Source organism: Bacillus rossius, chromosome 3 (genome assembly GCF_032445375.1).
Source record: "Bacillus rossius redtenbacheri isolate Brsri chromosome 3, Brsri_v3, whole genome shotgun sequence".
In the NCBI taxonomy this organism is placed as follows: domain Eukaryota; kingdom Metazoa; phylum Arthropoda; class Insecta; order Phasmatodea; family Bacillidae; genus Bacillus; species Bacillus rossius.
The window spans coordinates 77,801,206-77,818,394 of record NC_086332.1 but is presented as its reverse complement, the minus strand read 5'-3'; the positions used below and the strand labels follow the sequence as shown (position 1 = coordinate 77,818,394).

At 40.8% G+C, this 17,189-nt stretch overlaps 1 protein-coding gene across 10 annotated transcripts in view; it reads right to left on the bottom strand.

The window, feature by feature from the left end:
• The window catches only part of LOC134530939 (uncharacterized), a 34,879-nt gene that overhangs the window by 2,420 nt on the left and 15,270 nt on the right, over window positions 1–17,189 (bottom strand). For all 10 annotated transcript variants that reach the window (XM_063366266.1, XM_063366270.1, XM_063366264.1 and 7 more), the window contains one exon: window positions 16,751–17,006. In XM_063366266.1, coding sequence (XP_063222336.1) covers window positions 16,751–17,006 — 256 coding nt within the window. The remainder of the gene's footprint in view (window positions 1–16,750; window positions 17,007–17,189) is intronic.

The following is a 17,189-nucleotide window of genomic DNA, read 5'->3' as shown; positions in this document are numbered from 1 at the left end:
AAAATAACTTCCTCACTATCAGCAAGCTACGTCAGACCATGATACATTTAACTGGTAGATAATAATACATACATACTTTCTCCCTCACGATAAAAAAAAAAGGATTCTCACACCGCTAGAAGACAAAAAAAATATTGGCAATTTTTACATAAGTACACATAACGGACTGCCATGAATTTTACTATCATCCACATTCTTTCCCTTTAGTTAAATCTTGTGTTGCATTACGGTTCCGATTATGGAACCTGCCAATTTCATTGATTCTAATGGTATTGAAGGATTCAGAATCCAATTGTTTTGAAATTTAATTTGGATTAACTTGTTATTTTAAAAAGAACATTACAGCCAATCTGTCAATCCTCATATAAAAATTGTCTGATTAACCAGAGGATTCCTGAATAATAGGGCAATTGCTGAATAATAAGTGATTCCTGACCAAACGGGCAATTCCCGATATATCAGGCGATTCCCATATGATCTGATTATTTCCAATTAATTGGAATTTTATATAGGATCATTTTAATTCAATTAACATTGGTTTCAATAATAACTAAGAGGTTTTCATAGTTAGTCAAGGTGTTGTTCTATCAGTCATGTATTTATCCAATTAATTTATTTAAATCTTTTTAATTACTATGGTTTCTCATTTGATGCATTTGAATTAGGTATCTTTTGTTGGATAAACGTAATTTAATTATTTAACTTAATTTAAATTAGAGATGGACGAGTCTGCCAATATTGGGGTCTGGTCAAGTCAAGTTCACACTTCATAATTTTTAAGTTGAGGCCAGTCCTTAAAAATTGTGCCAAATTCGAAAATTGCATAAATTTTCAAGAACTGTTGTATTAATTTTATTTTCCTAGTGTTTATGTTAATGAACCATTAGCATTATATTAAAGTTTATGTCTTCAACAAGTTAGTCATTTGTGTCAAGTGAATTAGTACAATATAACTATTAACAATTCCAGTTTATGAGATCTTTCAAAATTCAGTATTTTATTTTTTATTCCTACTGGATTCTGGAAAACTCAGTAGATGTGAAAGCCTTTGAAGTAAAGGAAAAGTGTATTGTTTAGCGAATTAAATAATGGAAAAATGTTGACAGTAAATTGATAAATATTTTCTCAATTTAAAAGATTTTAACCCTATAATTTCCTAGATGGTAATACTAAAGGAGGAAATCTTTCCTTTTAAAAAAAAAAAAAACTTTTTTAAACTTGCCATTGCTTAGCACATGCATGTCTGCAGAAGAAAACTACAAAAAAACACAAATGACAAAAAACACAAATTAAGCAAAAATTGCTGTTGTCAGGATTTAACGCCACACAATATTCCACAACAGGAATATGGTCAATGTTCAGACTGTGTATTAGTGTATATAATTTGTGTTAGTAACATTAATGTTCAGACCGTATTAGTGCTGGTAATTTGTGCTAACAACATTGGTTAGACCTCAACATATAAGAGACACTTCAAGTTTGTATTTCCCGCGCTGCTGTGTAGTGGCAACCATGCGCAAGCTTCCTCTGCCAATAGTTGGCAGCCCTGGACTTCCGGCTGGAAGGCATTATCATCATGGCGGTGAGTAGTACAATGGTGTAGCCTCACTGTTAATTTGTTTCGTTTTAATGGCATCGCTATTTATTTTCGTATACAGTCCACTCAGTTATCGCGTCATAACATTTTGGTCCATCTAGGCCGGATAGTTCTGGTGTTAAAATTGCCGGTTTTCGAGATTTGTTTGTGATACGTGACACGTGCGTGAATATTGCTTATTGTGTCCGGGACCGCCTTTGTTCAGTGAAATACGTTACGGGCAGTGAAATGACTATTAGCCCTTGTACGTTGGTCGGATTGTGTTGTACCTTGCTGCACGAACGGAGTAACTTTTTTTGGTTCGTGCATTAATTACCGCGTGTTCGCGTAAGCAAGTTTGAGGTTATAGCAGGAAATCTCGTAAATAGCTTCAGCATGAGTGAACTTAAAGCGTTGGGTTTGCGGCTGCAATTAGCCGAGGGACGGGTGAAACGTGCGTGTGACTTAGCAAAAGCGGCAGCGAGTGACGCGACCAAGGTGCCATTGCTTCTTGCCAGTGTGCGTGACTTGCCGGAAGTGAAGCGCTCCTATGAAGCGGATTTCATCGAGGTGGAAGCTTCGTCGGACAAAAGGAAGAATTTCAACAGTGAACAGCATCAGCGACGTTTGGTAGACTTTGAAGAGCAGTATTACACAGTCATGGCCGTCGTCGACTCTGTGAACACGAAGCCTGGGTTATCACCCGGGCCTGAAGGCAGTGCTTCAGAACTCCGTAAGTTAAATGTTGCATTACCGAAAATCACACTTCCCAGCTTTGACGGAACCCCGCAGCAGTGGTCGAATTTCTCCAATTTGTTTTCCACATTAGTTTCGGACAACACTGCTTTGTCATCTGTAGAAAAGTTGGCATACCTGAAGGGTGCTCTCGTGGGCAATCCGCTTGGGATGATTCAGTCGCTACCTTTGTCAGAGGCAAACTTTAAAGTAGCTTGGAACTTGCTCACGGAACGCTATGAGAACAAACGTTTGATTGTGTCGGCACATGTTGAGGCCCTACTACAGGCACCTGCAGCCTCTGTAGACTCACCAAGTTCTTTACGGCGGCTGTTGACAGTCATTTCTGAAAATATATCAGCACTTAAGGCATTGCAGGCCCCGGTAAACCATTGGGACATGATCCTGCTCCCTATACTGAGCAAGCGCCTAGACTCTAAGCTTCGAGTAGAGTGGGAGATGACATTAGGTCGTGAGTTTCCCAACATTAATTCCTTTTGTGCATTTCTGGAAAAACACTGTAGGGCCCAGGAAGTAGTCAGTGGTACATCTCGTACTAACACTTTGGGGAGACAGCCCTTTAAGCAGAAATACCCGACTCAATCTCAGTATCGTACAAATGCTCTCCTTACTTCAACGCAGTCTTGCTGTATGTGCAGTGCATCTCATATGTTGCACCAGTGCCCCGACTTTCATAAACTGAACCCTCAGGATCGTTTTGCTGTCGTGAAGAAAGAGAAGTTGTGTTTAAACTGCCTTGGTAAAACACACCTTTCGAAAAATTGCTCGTCTACTTTCTCGTGTCATAAATGTGGTAATAGACATCACACCTTATTGCATTTTGTAAATGATCATGTTCATGACAAAGTAGCACAAGTTTCGGATGCAGACCAAACGTCTTCTGGAGAAACTGTATCCGCAGTCTCCTCAGTCACGTCAGCTGTTGCGAGAGCTGATCACACTGTTCTGTTGTCAACAGCTCAGGTGCAGATTTTAGATGCTGCAGGTAATCCATGTGTTGTTAGGGCCTTGTTGGACACAGCAAGTCAGGCTAGTTTCCTTACTGAGCACTGCATGCAGAAGTTGCGGCTACATCGTGAGAGAACCCAAGTGCCAGTCAGTGGGTTATCAGGCACTCAGGTGAACGTTGCCAAGGCCAGTGCTTCAGTTGTAGTTATGCCAGTTGGTAGCACTGGTCCTCAGTTTGCTATTGATGTCTTTATTCTTCCACGTATAACTGGTAATTTACCCAGCATAATGGTGTCGCCCAGTGTCCGCAAGGCAGTCTCTAGCTTAAAGTTGGCGGATCCCTCATTTGATGCGCCTGGCCCCATCGACCTGCTTATCGGGGCAGATGTGTTTCCCCTATTGGTTACGGGTGGCAGCATGGAAGGCCCCCCTGTTGCTTTAGATTCAGTGTTTGGCTGGATCTTGATGGGAAGGGTACCCTCTAAACCAGCTCCTGCGGACTCACAATCCTTCACAGTCTCTTTGTTCTGTTCCTCCCCTCCATTGGGAGAAGTCATGAAGAAATTCTGGGAAGTTGAGGAGTACCCCACCATTAAGCATCATTCACCTGAAGATATGCGTTGTGAGTGAATGTTTGTTGAATCTCACAAGCGCATGGAGGATGGGCGCTACAGTGTATGTTTGCCATTCGACACATCCCCTGAGTTGGGAGACACTCATGCTCAAGCCATAAATCGCCTGCTTGGTTTGGAGAGGCGCCTTAAAGGGAACCCAGATGTATCAGCAATGTACTCGGATTTCATGAAGGACTATCTGGTTGCAGGACACATGGAGAAGGTTCCTCCAGAACAAATTCATTCAGTTCCAGCATACTACATTCCTCACCACGCTGTAGTTAAACCTGACAGTTCGACCACCAAGTTACGTGTGGTGTTTGATGCCTCCGCTAAGGGCTCTACTGGAAGGTCATTGAATGACTGCCTGCTTACTGGTCCCAAACTACAGAGAGAAATAATTGATGTTTTGCTTGGCTTTCGGTCACATGCGATAGTATTCACTGCGGACATAAAACAGATGTACCGACAAATTTCTATCCATCAAATGCACCAGGATTACCAACGCATTGTCTGGCGGTCCTGTGACACTGATCCTGTTGAAGACTTTCGCTTGAGAACAGTTACTTATGGAGTATCTGCAGCCCCCTACCTAGCTCTTCGTACAATACAGCAGCTGGCTAGGGATGAGGCTGCAGCCTTTCCTCTCGCATCTAAAGTCCTGTTATCTGACATTTATGTGGACGATGTGGTCACAGGATCGAGTTCCATTGATTCAGCACTGGATGTTCAAAGGGAACTTCTTTCTTGTCTTGCCAAAGGTGGCTTTAAACTACGGAAATTCATGAGCAATCACCCCGCACTTCTGGACTGGCTTCCACATGAAGATGTTGAAACACCCCAGATGTTGAGCTTTGATCCTGATTGTCAGGCTATTATCAAAGTCTTAGGACTGCAGTGGAGTCCAGGGTCAGATACATTTGCGTACAAGATTGAAGAAAGTTCCAACCATGCCACAAAAAGAACCATCCTTTCAACGATTGCTAGAATATTTGACCCACTTGGTTGGCTTTGCCCTCTGTTAATGTTCGCCAAACATCTGCTGCAGATTCTCTGGCTGCAAACTATTGACTGGGACGCTGATCATCCATCTGAACTGGCAGACCGTTGGCAGAAATTCAAACAGGAGCTCCCTTGCCTCACAGCTCTTGCTATTCCTCGTCACATACAAGGGTCTGAGGGGTGTGTTTATGAAATCCATGGTTTTTTGGATAGTTCTGAGACCGGCTTTGCTGCTGTGGTGTACTTACGTATCATAGAATCGAACAACAAAATCAACACCCATTTGCTAATCGGAAAGTCGAAAATAGCACCAGTCAAGGTCCAGTCTTTGCCTCGCCTGGAGTTGTGTGGTGCCTTATTGCTGGCGCGCCTGCTCAAACGTGTCGTTACAACTTATCAAAAGGAGTTTAGTTTGTCATCAGTTACAGCATGGACGGACTCTCAAGTCGTTTTGGCCTGGATCAACTCCTCCCCACACCAGCTGAAAACCTTCGTGGCCAACCGAGTAAGTGAGCTTCAAGACCTGACATCCTCATCCTGGTGGCGACATGTACCATCCGAGCACAATCCGGCGGACTGTGCCTCCCGTGGCCTCCTACCTACTCAGTTGCTAAACCACCACTTGTGGTGGACAGGGCCAGTATGGTTACAAGAACAAACTCAGTATTGGCCTTTAAAATCCCAACATGCTGTTGAAGCGGACCCAGTCCTTCTGGAACACAAGGTTGTGACGTTGGAAGCCATGACCCATAATCATGACATAGAACAGCTGGTGACCAGATTCAGCCGTCTTACCAAGTTGTTGAGGGTCACAGCATTTATGCTGCGTTTTGTTCACAATGTGCGTACTTCCCACTCAGCACGCGTATTTGGGAGCCTTACACCCTTGGAATTGGATCATGCGTTAAGGCTTTGGCTGCTTCGCACACAATCTAGCTCATTCCAGAAAGACATTGATGCTCTCAGAAGAGCTCGTTGCACTTCTTCCCGGATTCGAAAGTTAGTACCCCTTTTGGATGATCATGGATTGATTAGGGTGGGCGGCAGACTGCCTCAAGCTACAATTCCATTCGAGCACAAGCATCCGGTGCTTCTGCCAAAATCCGATCCTCTGACTGATCTCATCATACGCCATTATCACGACAAAAATAACCATCCAGGAGTTCAGATACTCAGGGGTATTCTGAGAGAACAGTTTTGGATCTTGGGTGACAAGGATGCCATTACTCGTTTACTGCGTACTTGCTTGCGCTGCTTCAGGCAAAGGCCCTCCTTTGCTCAACCCAAGATGGGAGATCTTCCAGCCATGAGGGTTCAGCAGATCAAGCCCTTCGCTAAGTCAGGAGTCGACTATGCTGGACCATTTCCCATCAAACTTGCTAGATTGCGCAGGGCACCCATCCTGAAGGCTTACCTTTGCATTTTTGTATGCTGTGCTACCAAAGCCGTTCACGTTGAACTTGCCTCTGATTTATCCACCGAGGCATTTCTTGCTGCTTACAAGCGCTTCATTGGTAGACGAGGGAGATCTTCAGACATTTACTCAGATTGTGGCACAAACTTTGTTGGAGCACACAATCACCTCAAGGAAGTTCAACAGCTAGTGTCGTCACCTGTTCATCAACAAGCCATCACAGATGTCGTGTCTCAGCTCGGTATTACATGGCACTTCAACCCACCTGCTGCTCCTCACTTCGGAGGCCTCTGGGAGGCTGGAGTCAAGTCGTTCAAAACCCATCTTCAGAAAGTGATTGGTGAGCAGGTGTTGACATATGAAGAGTTGTACAGTGTACTGGTCCAAGTGGAAGCCACCTTGAATTCCCGGCCGTTGTGTCCATTGAGCAGCGACCCCAATGACGTCAACGCATTGACTCCTGGTCATTTCTTGACATTGGAACCATTGGTAGCATTGCCAGAGCCTGATCTCCAGTGTGTTCCACTAAATCATCTAAATCGTTGGCAGCTTGTGGAGCGGTTACAGCAGGATTTCTGGCATCGTTGGCACAGAGACTATTTGCACACTTTGCAACAGCGAAATAAGTGGCACAAACCCGCAACGCCTCTTGTACCCCATCAGCTTGTGTTGCTCAAGGATGAGAGATCACCACCTCTACAGTGGCGCCTGGGGCGTATCCAGGACCTTCACCCTGGAAAGGATGATGTGACACAAGTGGCTACTGTGCGCACCACCACTGGATCTCTCAAACGCCCAGTGGTCAAGCTCTGTCCTCTACCATTGTGTTGAAATGACATTTCAAGGTGGGCGGAATGTTCAGACTGTGTATTAGTGTATATAATTTGTGTTAGTAACATTAATGTTCAGACCGTATTAGTGCTGGTAATTTGTGCTAACAACATTGGTTAGACCTCAACATATAAGAGACACTTCAAGTTTGTATTTCCCGCGCTGCTGTGTAGTGGCAACCATGCGCAAGCTTCCTCTGCCAATAGTTGGCAGCCCTGGACTTCCGGCTGGAAGTCAGTTATATTATCATCATGGCGGTGAGTAGTACAATGGTGTAGCCTCACTGTTAATTTGTTTCGTTTTAATGGCATCGCTATTTATTTTCGTATACAGTCCACTCAGTTATTGCGTCATAACAGGCCGATCAACTGACTTCAGGTGGATGACCTCGCCTTTATATAGGGAGAAATGCGCGGGAACGAAGAAAAGAAAGGGAGGGGCGAACTAACTCCTCTTTGGAAGGGATGAGATGCGCGCGCACGAATCTCGCCGAAATTTCCCTGCCCTGGTGGTGGAAGTATAAACTAGATATCAATAATTAAAAAGAAAAGATAAATGTGGCATGAATAATTATATGTACATACATACATATTCAATCCTAGGTATTAAAAAGTATTTAAACTTTCTTTCACAACTTAATTAGTTAAATTTATACTTTTATAAAATATAAATACAGTTGGTAGATCGCCGTTCACAAGATGGCGTCACAATGTACATGTTTAGCTGTGGCAAGAGAAAAATATACATTTGTTTACACAACTCGTCCATATTTAGTATTTACTATTATATTCTGAAGTGCATTAATATGTCTGGTTATAGCGACGTGAAAAATAAAGGGCGAAGATGGTTGGTTGCTTTAATGAATTATTCTATTGTTCGTTGTTTTGTTTATAACCTACGACGTCGCACAGATTCGTCGCCGCATATTACGTGAGTAGGCCTATTGCCGAAATACATTTTTCCCTGAATTGCTTCTGAATTTATTAAAACTATTTTTGGGTTTAATTATCACGTAAAGTAACGTGATATTTAATATAGGAAGGGCGGGCACGCGTCAATGTTTACATTGCTAAACGGTAATTTCTCGATGCAACCTTATGTGATAGTCGATAATAATGCTAGTTTTCCGCAACAAAAACTTACCCATTGTAAATTACAATTATTAACTGTAGTTCAAGTTGTTTACAATAACAAATATGACTAGAAGTTAATTTTAATTTACACTTTGCAATGACTTAATAGTGTATTTTATATATTTTTACACTGTTATTTAGTGGTGCACCGATGCGGATACCGATGAATCGTAATCGGCGATAATGGGTACTTCCCGATTAATCGTAATCGGCGATTATTTTAACGATTACTTTGCCGATTATTTACGTCCCGGCGTAATTAAGTAGGTTTTTACCGTGTAATATTTTGTTACAGATTTTAGGACGACATACCGTAATATTTGTATATATTACAAAATTCATCTAACTCCGTCATATCATAATTACAGATATTTCGTTAAGTTTAATAAATCTCATTGCCTCGAACAATAAAAAATACATTTTTCCTACACGTTTATTTACGTTTCGTCTTTTGTTTGTTTAGTGGCCTTGTTCATTACCTATAGCCAGAGACGTAAAATAGATGTCACGCAATCAAAATACCACGAACAGATGCAGTGGATTCTATGACAATCAATCTTTTCGAGTCGTAGTAGTTGTTCAATATTGTGGTCCCGATACCTTTTATAGTTTATCACTGCATTTTACCAACTCGTTATGGGCGTCTTTGGTAACATTATCCGTTGTTGTGTTATTTGTATGTGACGTGAAAAGTGAAAAAGTATTTATAATTTTATATATACAGTTAACATAAATAAAATCACATGTGCTAGAATTGGTTCTTAGTCATTTTTATATAATTATAGTGAGATGGCGAGTAGGGAGGAAAAAAATGAAGTGTGGAAACATTTTTCTATAAACTCAAGTGAACAAAATAAAGCAGCATGTTTACATTGCTAAACTGTAATTTCTTGATGCAACCTTATGTGATAGTCGATAATAATGCTAGTTTTCTGCAACAAAAACTTACCCATTGTAAATTACTATTATTAGACTAGTTCAAGTTGTTTACAATAACAAATATTTGTGTGCATTATTACACTTAAAAAAAAATTTCTTCATTATAATCGGTAACTGAATCGGTATCTGCCGATTATTGCTCTCATAATCGGTAATCGAATCGGTAATCGGTAAAGTCATATCGGTGCACCACTACTGTTATTTTAACTGTATTCTCAATTTTACCTAATCTTGTTATTAAATTCAAATGGGAATAAAAAAATTTGTGTGCATTATTACACTTAAAAAAATTTGTTCATTATAATCGGTAACTGAATCGGTATCTGCCGATTATTGCTCTCATAATCGGTAATCGGTAAAGTCATATCGGTGCACCACTAGTTTTTATATACTATACATATATTTTCAAAACTAGTTACGTGGCCATCGTAAATAACTAAAATGAGTGCATAACTAGAGATAAAGTTAATAAGAGCTACACTAGGCGCAATATAACTCCGAGCTTGAGCTACGTCACACATGAGGAGTAGGGACTGCAACACGTATGGGGGGTCGGGTGGATGAGGAGGGGGTATAAGCAGATACGGTGACCTTGCACAGCAGGTAGAGAAAAGCAGAAAACATTGACCACTTACAACTGACGTTCCAAGCACTACCTCAGTTCTTCAACGCCACTGACTGTTCCATCTGAAGAGTCTGATGTGTAAACATCTCTGCTGTCACTGATTACATCTCCTAACTAAAAAATCACTTTATCAATTTCAATGTCAAAACGCACATCCTTATCCCAGTATTTGTTCTCGAGTGTCTTGACGTGATTGCAAATCGGTATCCAATCTTCTGAACCCATTCAGTTAAACATCTCCTCGCAAAGTTTTTTTACATTTGCCAAATTGCAAGTAACATATCTTGAAGCGACTTCTCCTTTAACTTTAGCCCATATACGTACTTTCTATCGGATTCAAATCCGGATGATAAGGGGGCAGACGAAGTAATGTGTGGCCACTATTTACCAATAGTCTGTCTGCCGAGTACTGCACTTGCGAAGGTTTGTGCTTCTTTATGAGGTTATACAAGTTTGGTTTGAGCATTTCGCTAGTAAAGGAAATATTCTCCTTACTTAACCACTGCTGCATTTCCAATTTTGTCGAGCTAGAGGTAGGCTTTTTATTTATTTTTACATTGTAATAGGGAGCATTATCTATCACAACAACACTGTTTGAAGGAAGATTTGGTATTACATAATTATTCGGTGAGCCATTTTTCATAATTATCATTATTCATGTTTTTGTAATAATCCCCCGTTGCCTGGTGCGACTTCTACATTGCAAGAGCATTTGGGATAAAACCTTTTTCGCCACCTGCGTGAATCATTATTAATCTTTGACCCTTCGCGACTGGCACTAGTAAACCATTTGAGGACATGTCACTCCACATTTTATTTTTTACTTGAGACGACAATATGTACGACTCATCCATGTACAGTAGAATCCCGTCGATGCGACCCCCCTCTGATGCGTCCATTCCGTTTATACGACCGTTTTTTGAGAAACCGTGAAAAATATGAGCAGATAAAGTCGAAAATTTGAGTAAAATCGGCTGAAAAACAAGTCTGCTACACTTTGTTGGGCGCTGTGTGTTCACATTAACTTGGCGAGCGCTGTACTGTAAGCAGGCAGGCATACAAAAGACGGCTAAAAATAGATACCACCCCTCTAGACTGTCCAAGCTAGCCAATACCGGTAAACTGCGCGCATCACCTGATAGCATCTACGCGCGCGTCTATTGCCGTCCCGGTCCCGGTCCCGTTTGACGATTGTGACTCGTTTTTCAATTTTCACGGACTCGTGGATTCGTGAAAATGAGTATAAAGCGAGCCAGCTTGTCGCTAATGAAAAATTATGAGATTATACAGCAAGTGGATAAGAAAACAATTTCCAAGACGAAGATAGCACAGAAATATGGCATTCCGAAGTCTACTCTCTTCACGATTCTTAAAAAGAGAGAAGAAATTATAAATGCAGTACAGAAGGAAGGCAGCAATTTGCAATTGAAAAATTTGTATTTGTATTAGGTGCTTCAAGTGTGCGTGAGAGATAAGATAAAGAAGGTGAAGAGGGCGAGACCTGCCAGCCAATATATTTGTGGGAGGGGGAGACAACAGAGATAAAAGAGAGCGAGCCCTGCAGTAAGCGGAAGTGCAAGTTCAAGGTCTACATTTACCGTCACACTCTCGCTAGCTAACGATGCTTCTGGTCGCCAGCCTCGCACGCGCACATACGCGCGCGCGCCGCCACCAGACAGTGGCGACTGGCGAGTAGATGCGTGCGCAGCCAGCAGTTCCGCTCTCCTTCCCCTCATTTACCCGTTCACACGTGTTTTTTTCTTTTTTTTTTTTACGCTGTGAAGGGACGTGGAAAAGATAATTGCTTGAGCTGTCAAAATAAACATCGCAGACGGCAAGGGCGGGAGCGCATCCTGTCGGTCTGTCGCTGTGATTATCTACTCCAAAAACTAGGGTTGTGCGAATGTTCGGTATACCGATACCGAAATCGAAATTTTGCTACTTTCATTTTCGATTTCGGTAAGAATTTCATCTGTCGAAGTTCGTTTTTAGCGAAATATTTCGAGCCAAACGAAAGTTCAATAGCTTACCGAAGTTCGTTTGTTCTAGTTGAAAAAGAAATCGTAATTTAATAAAAATGTACAGTATAATACCGGTACAATAACGTTCCTTATTATAAAGTATATTTCACTTAACGAATTTTTTTTAAGTCCCCGCCAAAAATCGTATCTTCGCCATGCAAAACGGTTTCAGTTTAAAGAATCATTTTCACTATAACGTATAAATTCTACTAGTAGCGTGGCATTACTACACCAAAATTTACTTAAACTGGTAAATACATTTCCAGCTAAATGATTAATGTAGTAGAACAAAGATACACAAATACCACCGCAACGTATTTTCTAACCTCTAAATTCTCAAAACAAAGTTAACAAACAGTTGAGCGCACAACCATAGATTATACCGTACGTAGTATGCGACGTGAGCAACACAACACCATTCGATACATCGAAAGACGGAGGTTTGAGAGAAGTATTAATTATTTAGACAAAAGTGTTATGCTACGCTAAAAATACTGTTTGATGTCTGTGCCAGGATTGTTTATTGTTATTGTTGAGTTTTTTTTCAGGTTACGTTATTTAAACACCGCATTGTATTTGTGCTAGAATATGAATGATCCTGGAGATAAAAAGAAACGAAAGCAATTCACGCTTAAGGAAAAAGTGGATATACTCAGAGAACTAGACACGGGGAAAAAAGCAAGTCGCAGTTGCGAATACATATGGCATTGCGGCTCTCCTGTAGCTATTTTTTTTTATATATTTTTTTTCTCTTTGTAAAGATATGTATGCATGTTTCAGTGCTAAGTACAAAAACTTGAGGTACCTGTAAGTACTTAGCACTGAGATTCTACTGTAATGTCTTCATATGATTTGCTTGTTATTACTAATAATTAGAGTCCCGTAAAAATGGTTTTATTTTTCCTTAATTTCGTTTTGAAAAAATCAAATTTCGGTTTTATTTCGCTGTTTTGGTTTTTCATGTTTACTTTAACTTTTGAGAATGGTTTTATGACCTACAAGTTTTGCTTGGCTAAATAATAGTGGCACGTCGTATACTCGTATACTGCACTCTAAAGTCAACACTATTGGCAAATAAAAATTGTAGGCTTGAAACAGCTCGGCACGGCCCGGTGCCGCCTAGCGCGCTGCCTCGGCACGGCCCGGTGTCGCCTAGCGCGCTGCCTCGGCACGGCCCGGTGTCGCCTAGCACGCTGCCTCGGCACGGCCCGGTGTCGCCTAGCGCGCTGCCTCGGCACGGCATGTCTCAACTTAGTATTCTTTTAATATTTCTTGCTGCTGTTCTTTTTCCTGTTGACGCCGTATTCACTTGCTCTGCGGTCGTATTGCATTTGCTGAGAAGTGTAGTTACGGCAGTTAAAGGTCACTGATTTTGCTTATCAATCGGCGTAGTGCCATGTGTTCATGTTTACGAGTAGTAGAGGTGTAAAAGTAACGAAAAAAAGTGTACCCGTATGCATTCGTTACTATAACAATTAGTACTCGTTACTATCGTGTCGCTACGTTACTCGTTACTTCTGATACCGCATAACATGCAATGTTATGTTGCAGCAACGAATCGAGTCGTATTGCATACGCGTACAGTATGACGTCACGTAAATAATAATAAATAGAATATAAACAATTAACAATATTTGATAATTAACAGTTTTTGTTAACCAAGAAACAATTAAATCTCATTAGAGCGGTTTTATTATATTATCTCTTTTAAGATAAAAACAACAAAAAACGTGAAAATACGCGATAATAAATAACAAAAACATACATATTTCTAATTTGTAAAAAATACTTTCTTATAAACAGTAAAAAACTTGGACGACAAATTTCCATATTATACTTAATAAACAAACATCGTTCTTTGTAACGTAAATTCATCGAATATGCGCGCGCATGCGTAAAACATACGAAAAATGCGAGTAACGAAATCCAGCCGTGTGTAACGTTTCGTTACTCGATACTAGATGGCGCACCCGTTACTCAGTCAGTACCGAATACATACGGTTTGCTACACCTACAGCTCTAACGAGTAGGTTGCCAAGCCAGTCAAACGTAGTTGAAAGCATGAGGTTGTTAACTGTTCAACATGAAAGGAAGAATTAAAATTTTATATTTCTCTACAAGATTAATGTGTAAATACAGCGGGTTGAAAATCATGGCAGCTATATTGTGTTGAAAACATCGCCGGTATTTTTTATTAACTTTGTGTTGATGCTCAGGTACATTTTTCTCTTTTTAATTAGTTTATGATTGCAATTACTGCTTTCGTTTCAAATTGTAATGATTACGTGACGGGAATACTGTAAATCATTATTTACTTTCATTACTACAAAGCGGCCATGTTGAAACTTAGAAAAATGGCGATGTGCCGTCAACGTCGTGTTTACTTGTTTTTCGCAATGTCTTGCATGGGTGGTCTAATTCATTATTATCAGTTTTATTTCTCGATGCTGTGCGATTTCGGTGTTTTGTCGCGAATTAAGGTAAATTGCGGTGTTATTTCGCGATATCGCGATTCGCGAAATTTCCGTGTCTCTACTAATAATGTAATAACATATGCAAATCATATGAAGACATTAATTAGAAAAAAGATTTCCATTAAGATTAATTTACGTGGTGATGAAAAAAACTCACGTTAATGAAAATACGGTAAAATCATAATTTGAACAAACATGGCAGATAAAGTAAACAAAATTCAACCGTGATTACAGTAGGCCTAGGTATCAAAACAAAACCATGCAATATTTGAAAAATTACCTGATTCATTTGCTTTCAAACAGTAGTGTAGGTACTATATTCGTAAAACATACATTCCAGACCTGTTAGTACACTATTTAGTATTTACCGTATACACATAAACAAAGAACGTACCTACTTTTATTCGCGCACAGCCAAACAAAAACATTGTCGTCTGCTTTATTTAAATTTTACATACTCTGACTGGCATATAAAATCCTCATAATATACAGCCAATTAGACAAAAAGGTCAACAAGTCACTGCATGTAATGACCACTTGGCAGCAACCATTTGTTATGTTTTGTTTTGACCATGTCCCTTGCCTGGTTTACAGCTTCCTGAGCTAGCCATGTGTGACAGTGGTGCAAGATGGCGGCCGTTCCGCAGTATTCACGTATTTTTTCATCAGTACCATGCACGTGATAAATATATTATCATAGACTGCGACATTACGACTGTAAAGGAAATAGTCTGTGCGCTGAAAGATCTGGATTGATTCTTGAAATTTACGAGTGACATGGGGCTGTGTTGTGTGGTCTAGGGCGGATGTTGATTTTTTAAATAGAAATATTTATATATACATCAAAAGGTACCAAAATGATTTATGTAATAGAATTTATTACTGAAGAGCAAATTTTGGGCACTTTTTTTCTTTGTTAATTAAAAAATTTCGCTTAACTTTCGTTAAGAATATATTTATCTCATAGAAAAATTCATTTTCGTTTCACTTTCGCGAAACTTGATAAATTTTCTTTCACTTTCATTTCGTGTGGATAAAGTCACTTTCGCACATCCCTACCAAAAACATGTCACAGCATATCAGGATAGCATTGTTCTTATATCTTTCGTTTATAGCCGAATGTTTTCTACCTGATCCACACAAGTTCCTTCGCCATGTTTTGAACGAAAATAACAACCAGCCGGCTAGTATAGCCGAACTCGCGTGACGCAAATTCACTTTATAATTGGGGGGGGGGTAAAATTGGCCCGAATTCTCTATTGCGACCATTTCGTTTATAAGTCCGTTTTTCTGGAAACCGTGAGGGGTCGCATCAGCGGGATTCTACTGTATATAATTGTGCGTTCATCGTTTCTATATTGATGCATACTCTTGAGATATTCTATACGTGTTTGCCGAAAATCTGATTTTTCTATTAAAAGTAAGCGCTGCGATTTGGTTTTCTGCCACCTGAATCCTAGCTTCTTCAAAGTCGTCCTTAAGGTTGTATTGCTACCTTGGTAATTTATGTCATTCTTTAGTTTACGTCGTACAGTTTCGACAGTCGGCACACGTTTTTCAAGTAAGTAAAAATTGTACACAGTACGTCGTACCACAGCTTCATCAAAGGTGTCAAGTTCGTGTTTACATTTTTTCTTTCGCTTCTTGTTGGGCGTCTCGAAAGATGTTCCTTCACCAGCTTCATTCCTCTTAGCCTCCCTTTTAATTGTTTGTACAGTCGTGCGAGACACACCCGTCGCCTTAGCTGTTCTCAGCTGTGCTCTCTCTAGTGAAATGTAGGGTTCCTGCAATCGCGCTTAATTTTCCATAAACTGCAGAACGTTATAGATGATTTCCCGTGCCTGCGAGTGCAGTTTTTACTCTTAACTTTTGACAACACTGGAGGCATTTTATGTATAAAGTTGTACTTTACTGAAGTACTGCACTACATATGTAACACTGGCTCTGAACAAAAGCGATACACTACATGCACACAAACCTCAGATCCAAACTGTAAACGAAAACGTTTAGTAAGTACCACGGATGGGTTAACGAACGTATTCGTCGGATTTTAACGAAGGACTACGTTTTCACTCTGTGCAGTAGCGTGTAGCCCCTGTTATCAAGTTATGCATTATCGTTCGTTGTCGCGCCGTCTGCCTTCCCCAATGTCGTGACTCACATACACACACCGATTTTCTAACCGTCACCCAGGCTCGGAGATATGTTGCGTCTACGGTAATTATGTAACTTTTTGCATTTTTATTATTGAAATAAATAGTGGTAAATAAAAATGACAACTCATTCTAGTGGACTTCTTTACCCACCCAAAATTTTCCAGAATCCAAATTCCTCACCCTGCTGCTTCAACAAGGACCCATCGAAAAACCTTAACTGCACAGCACTAGCCCTGAGCACGACTGTCATGGAGACAACACCTTAGCTTGGAGGGCAGACGCTAGCGCCTGCTGCTTGCGCTGTCTGTTGATCCTCACGGCCACCGCGAAGCTTCTGTCAGACGCAGTCGAGTCCTCGGAGTGGCAGCGCCCGGCCAATCCCACGGCCTGTTGCTCACTCCTCCGCCCCGCCAGCTCCATCACCACCCAGGGGAACACGTTCTGAGCTCGGAGCACCTTGCTGGTCAACCGCCTAGGTCTCGGGGACAGCTTCTTCAGGAACGTAATCAGCCGGAGCCTAGAGGCACACATCACAAACTGCAAGTGGACACACACACACATCCACGGCACAACACCACGTTGAGGGCGAAACACAACAAAAAAAAATTAACAATCCATATACATATAGTGCAAGATAAGTCAATCAGTGGACATTTTAGTATTTTTAATAATGCTCATACTTTTTAATTTTATATATTTT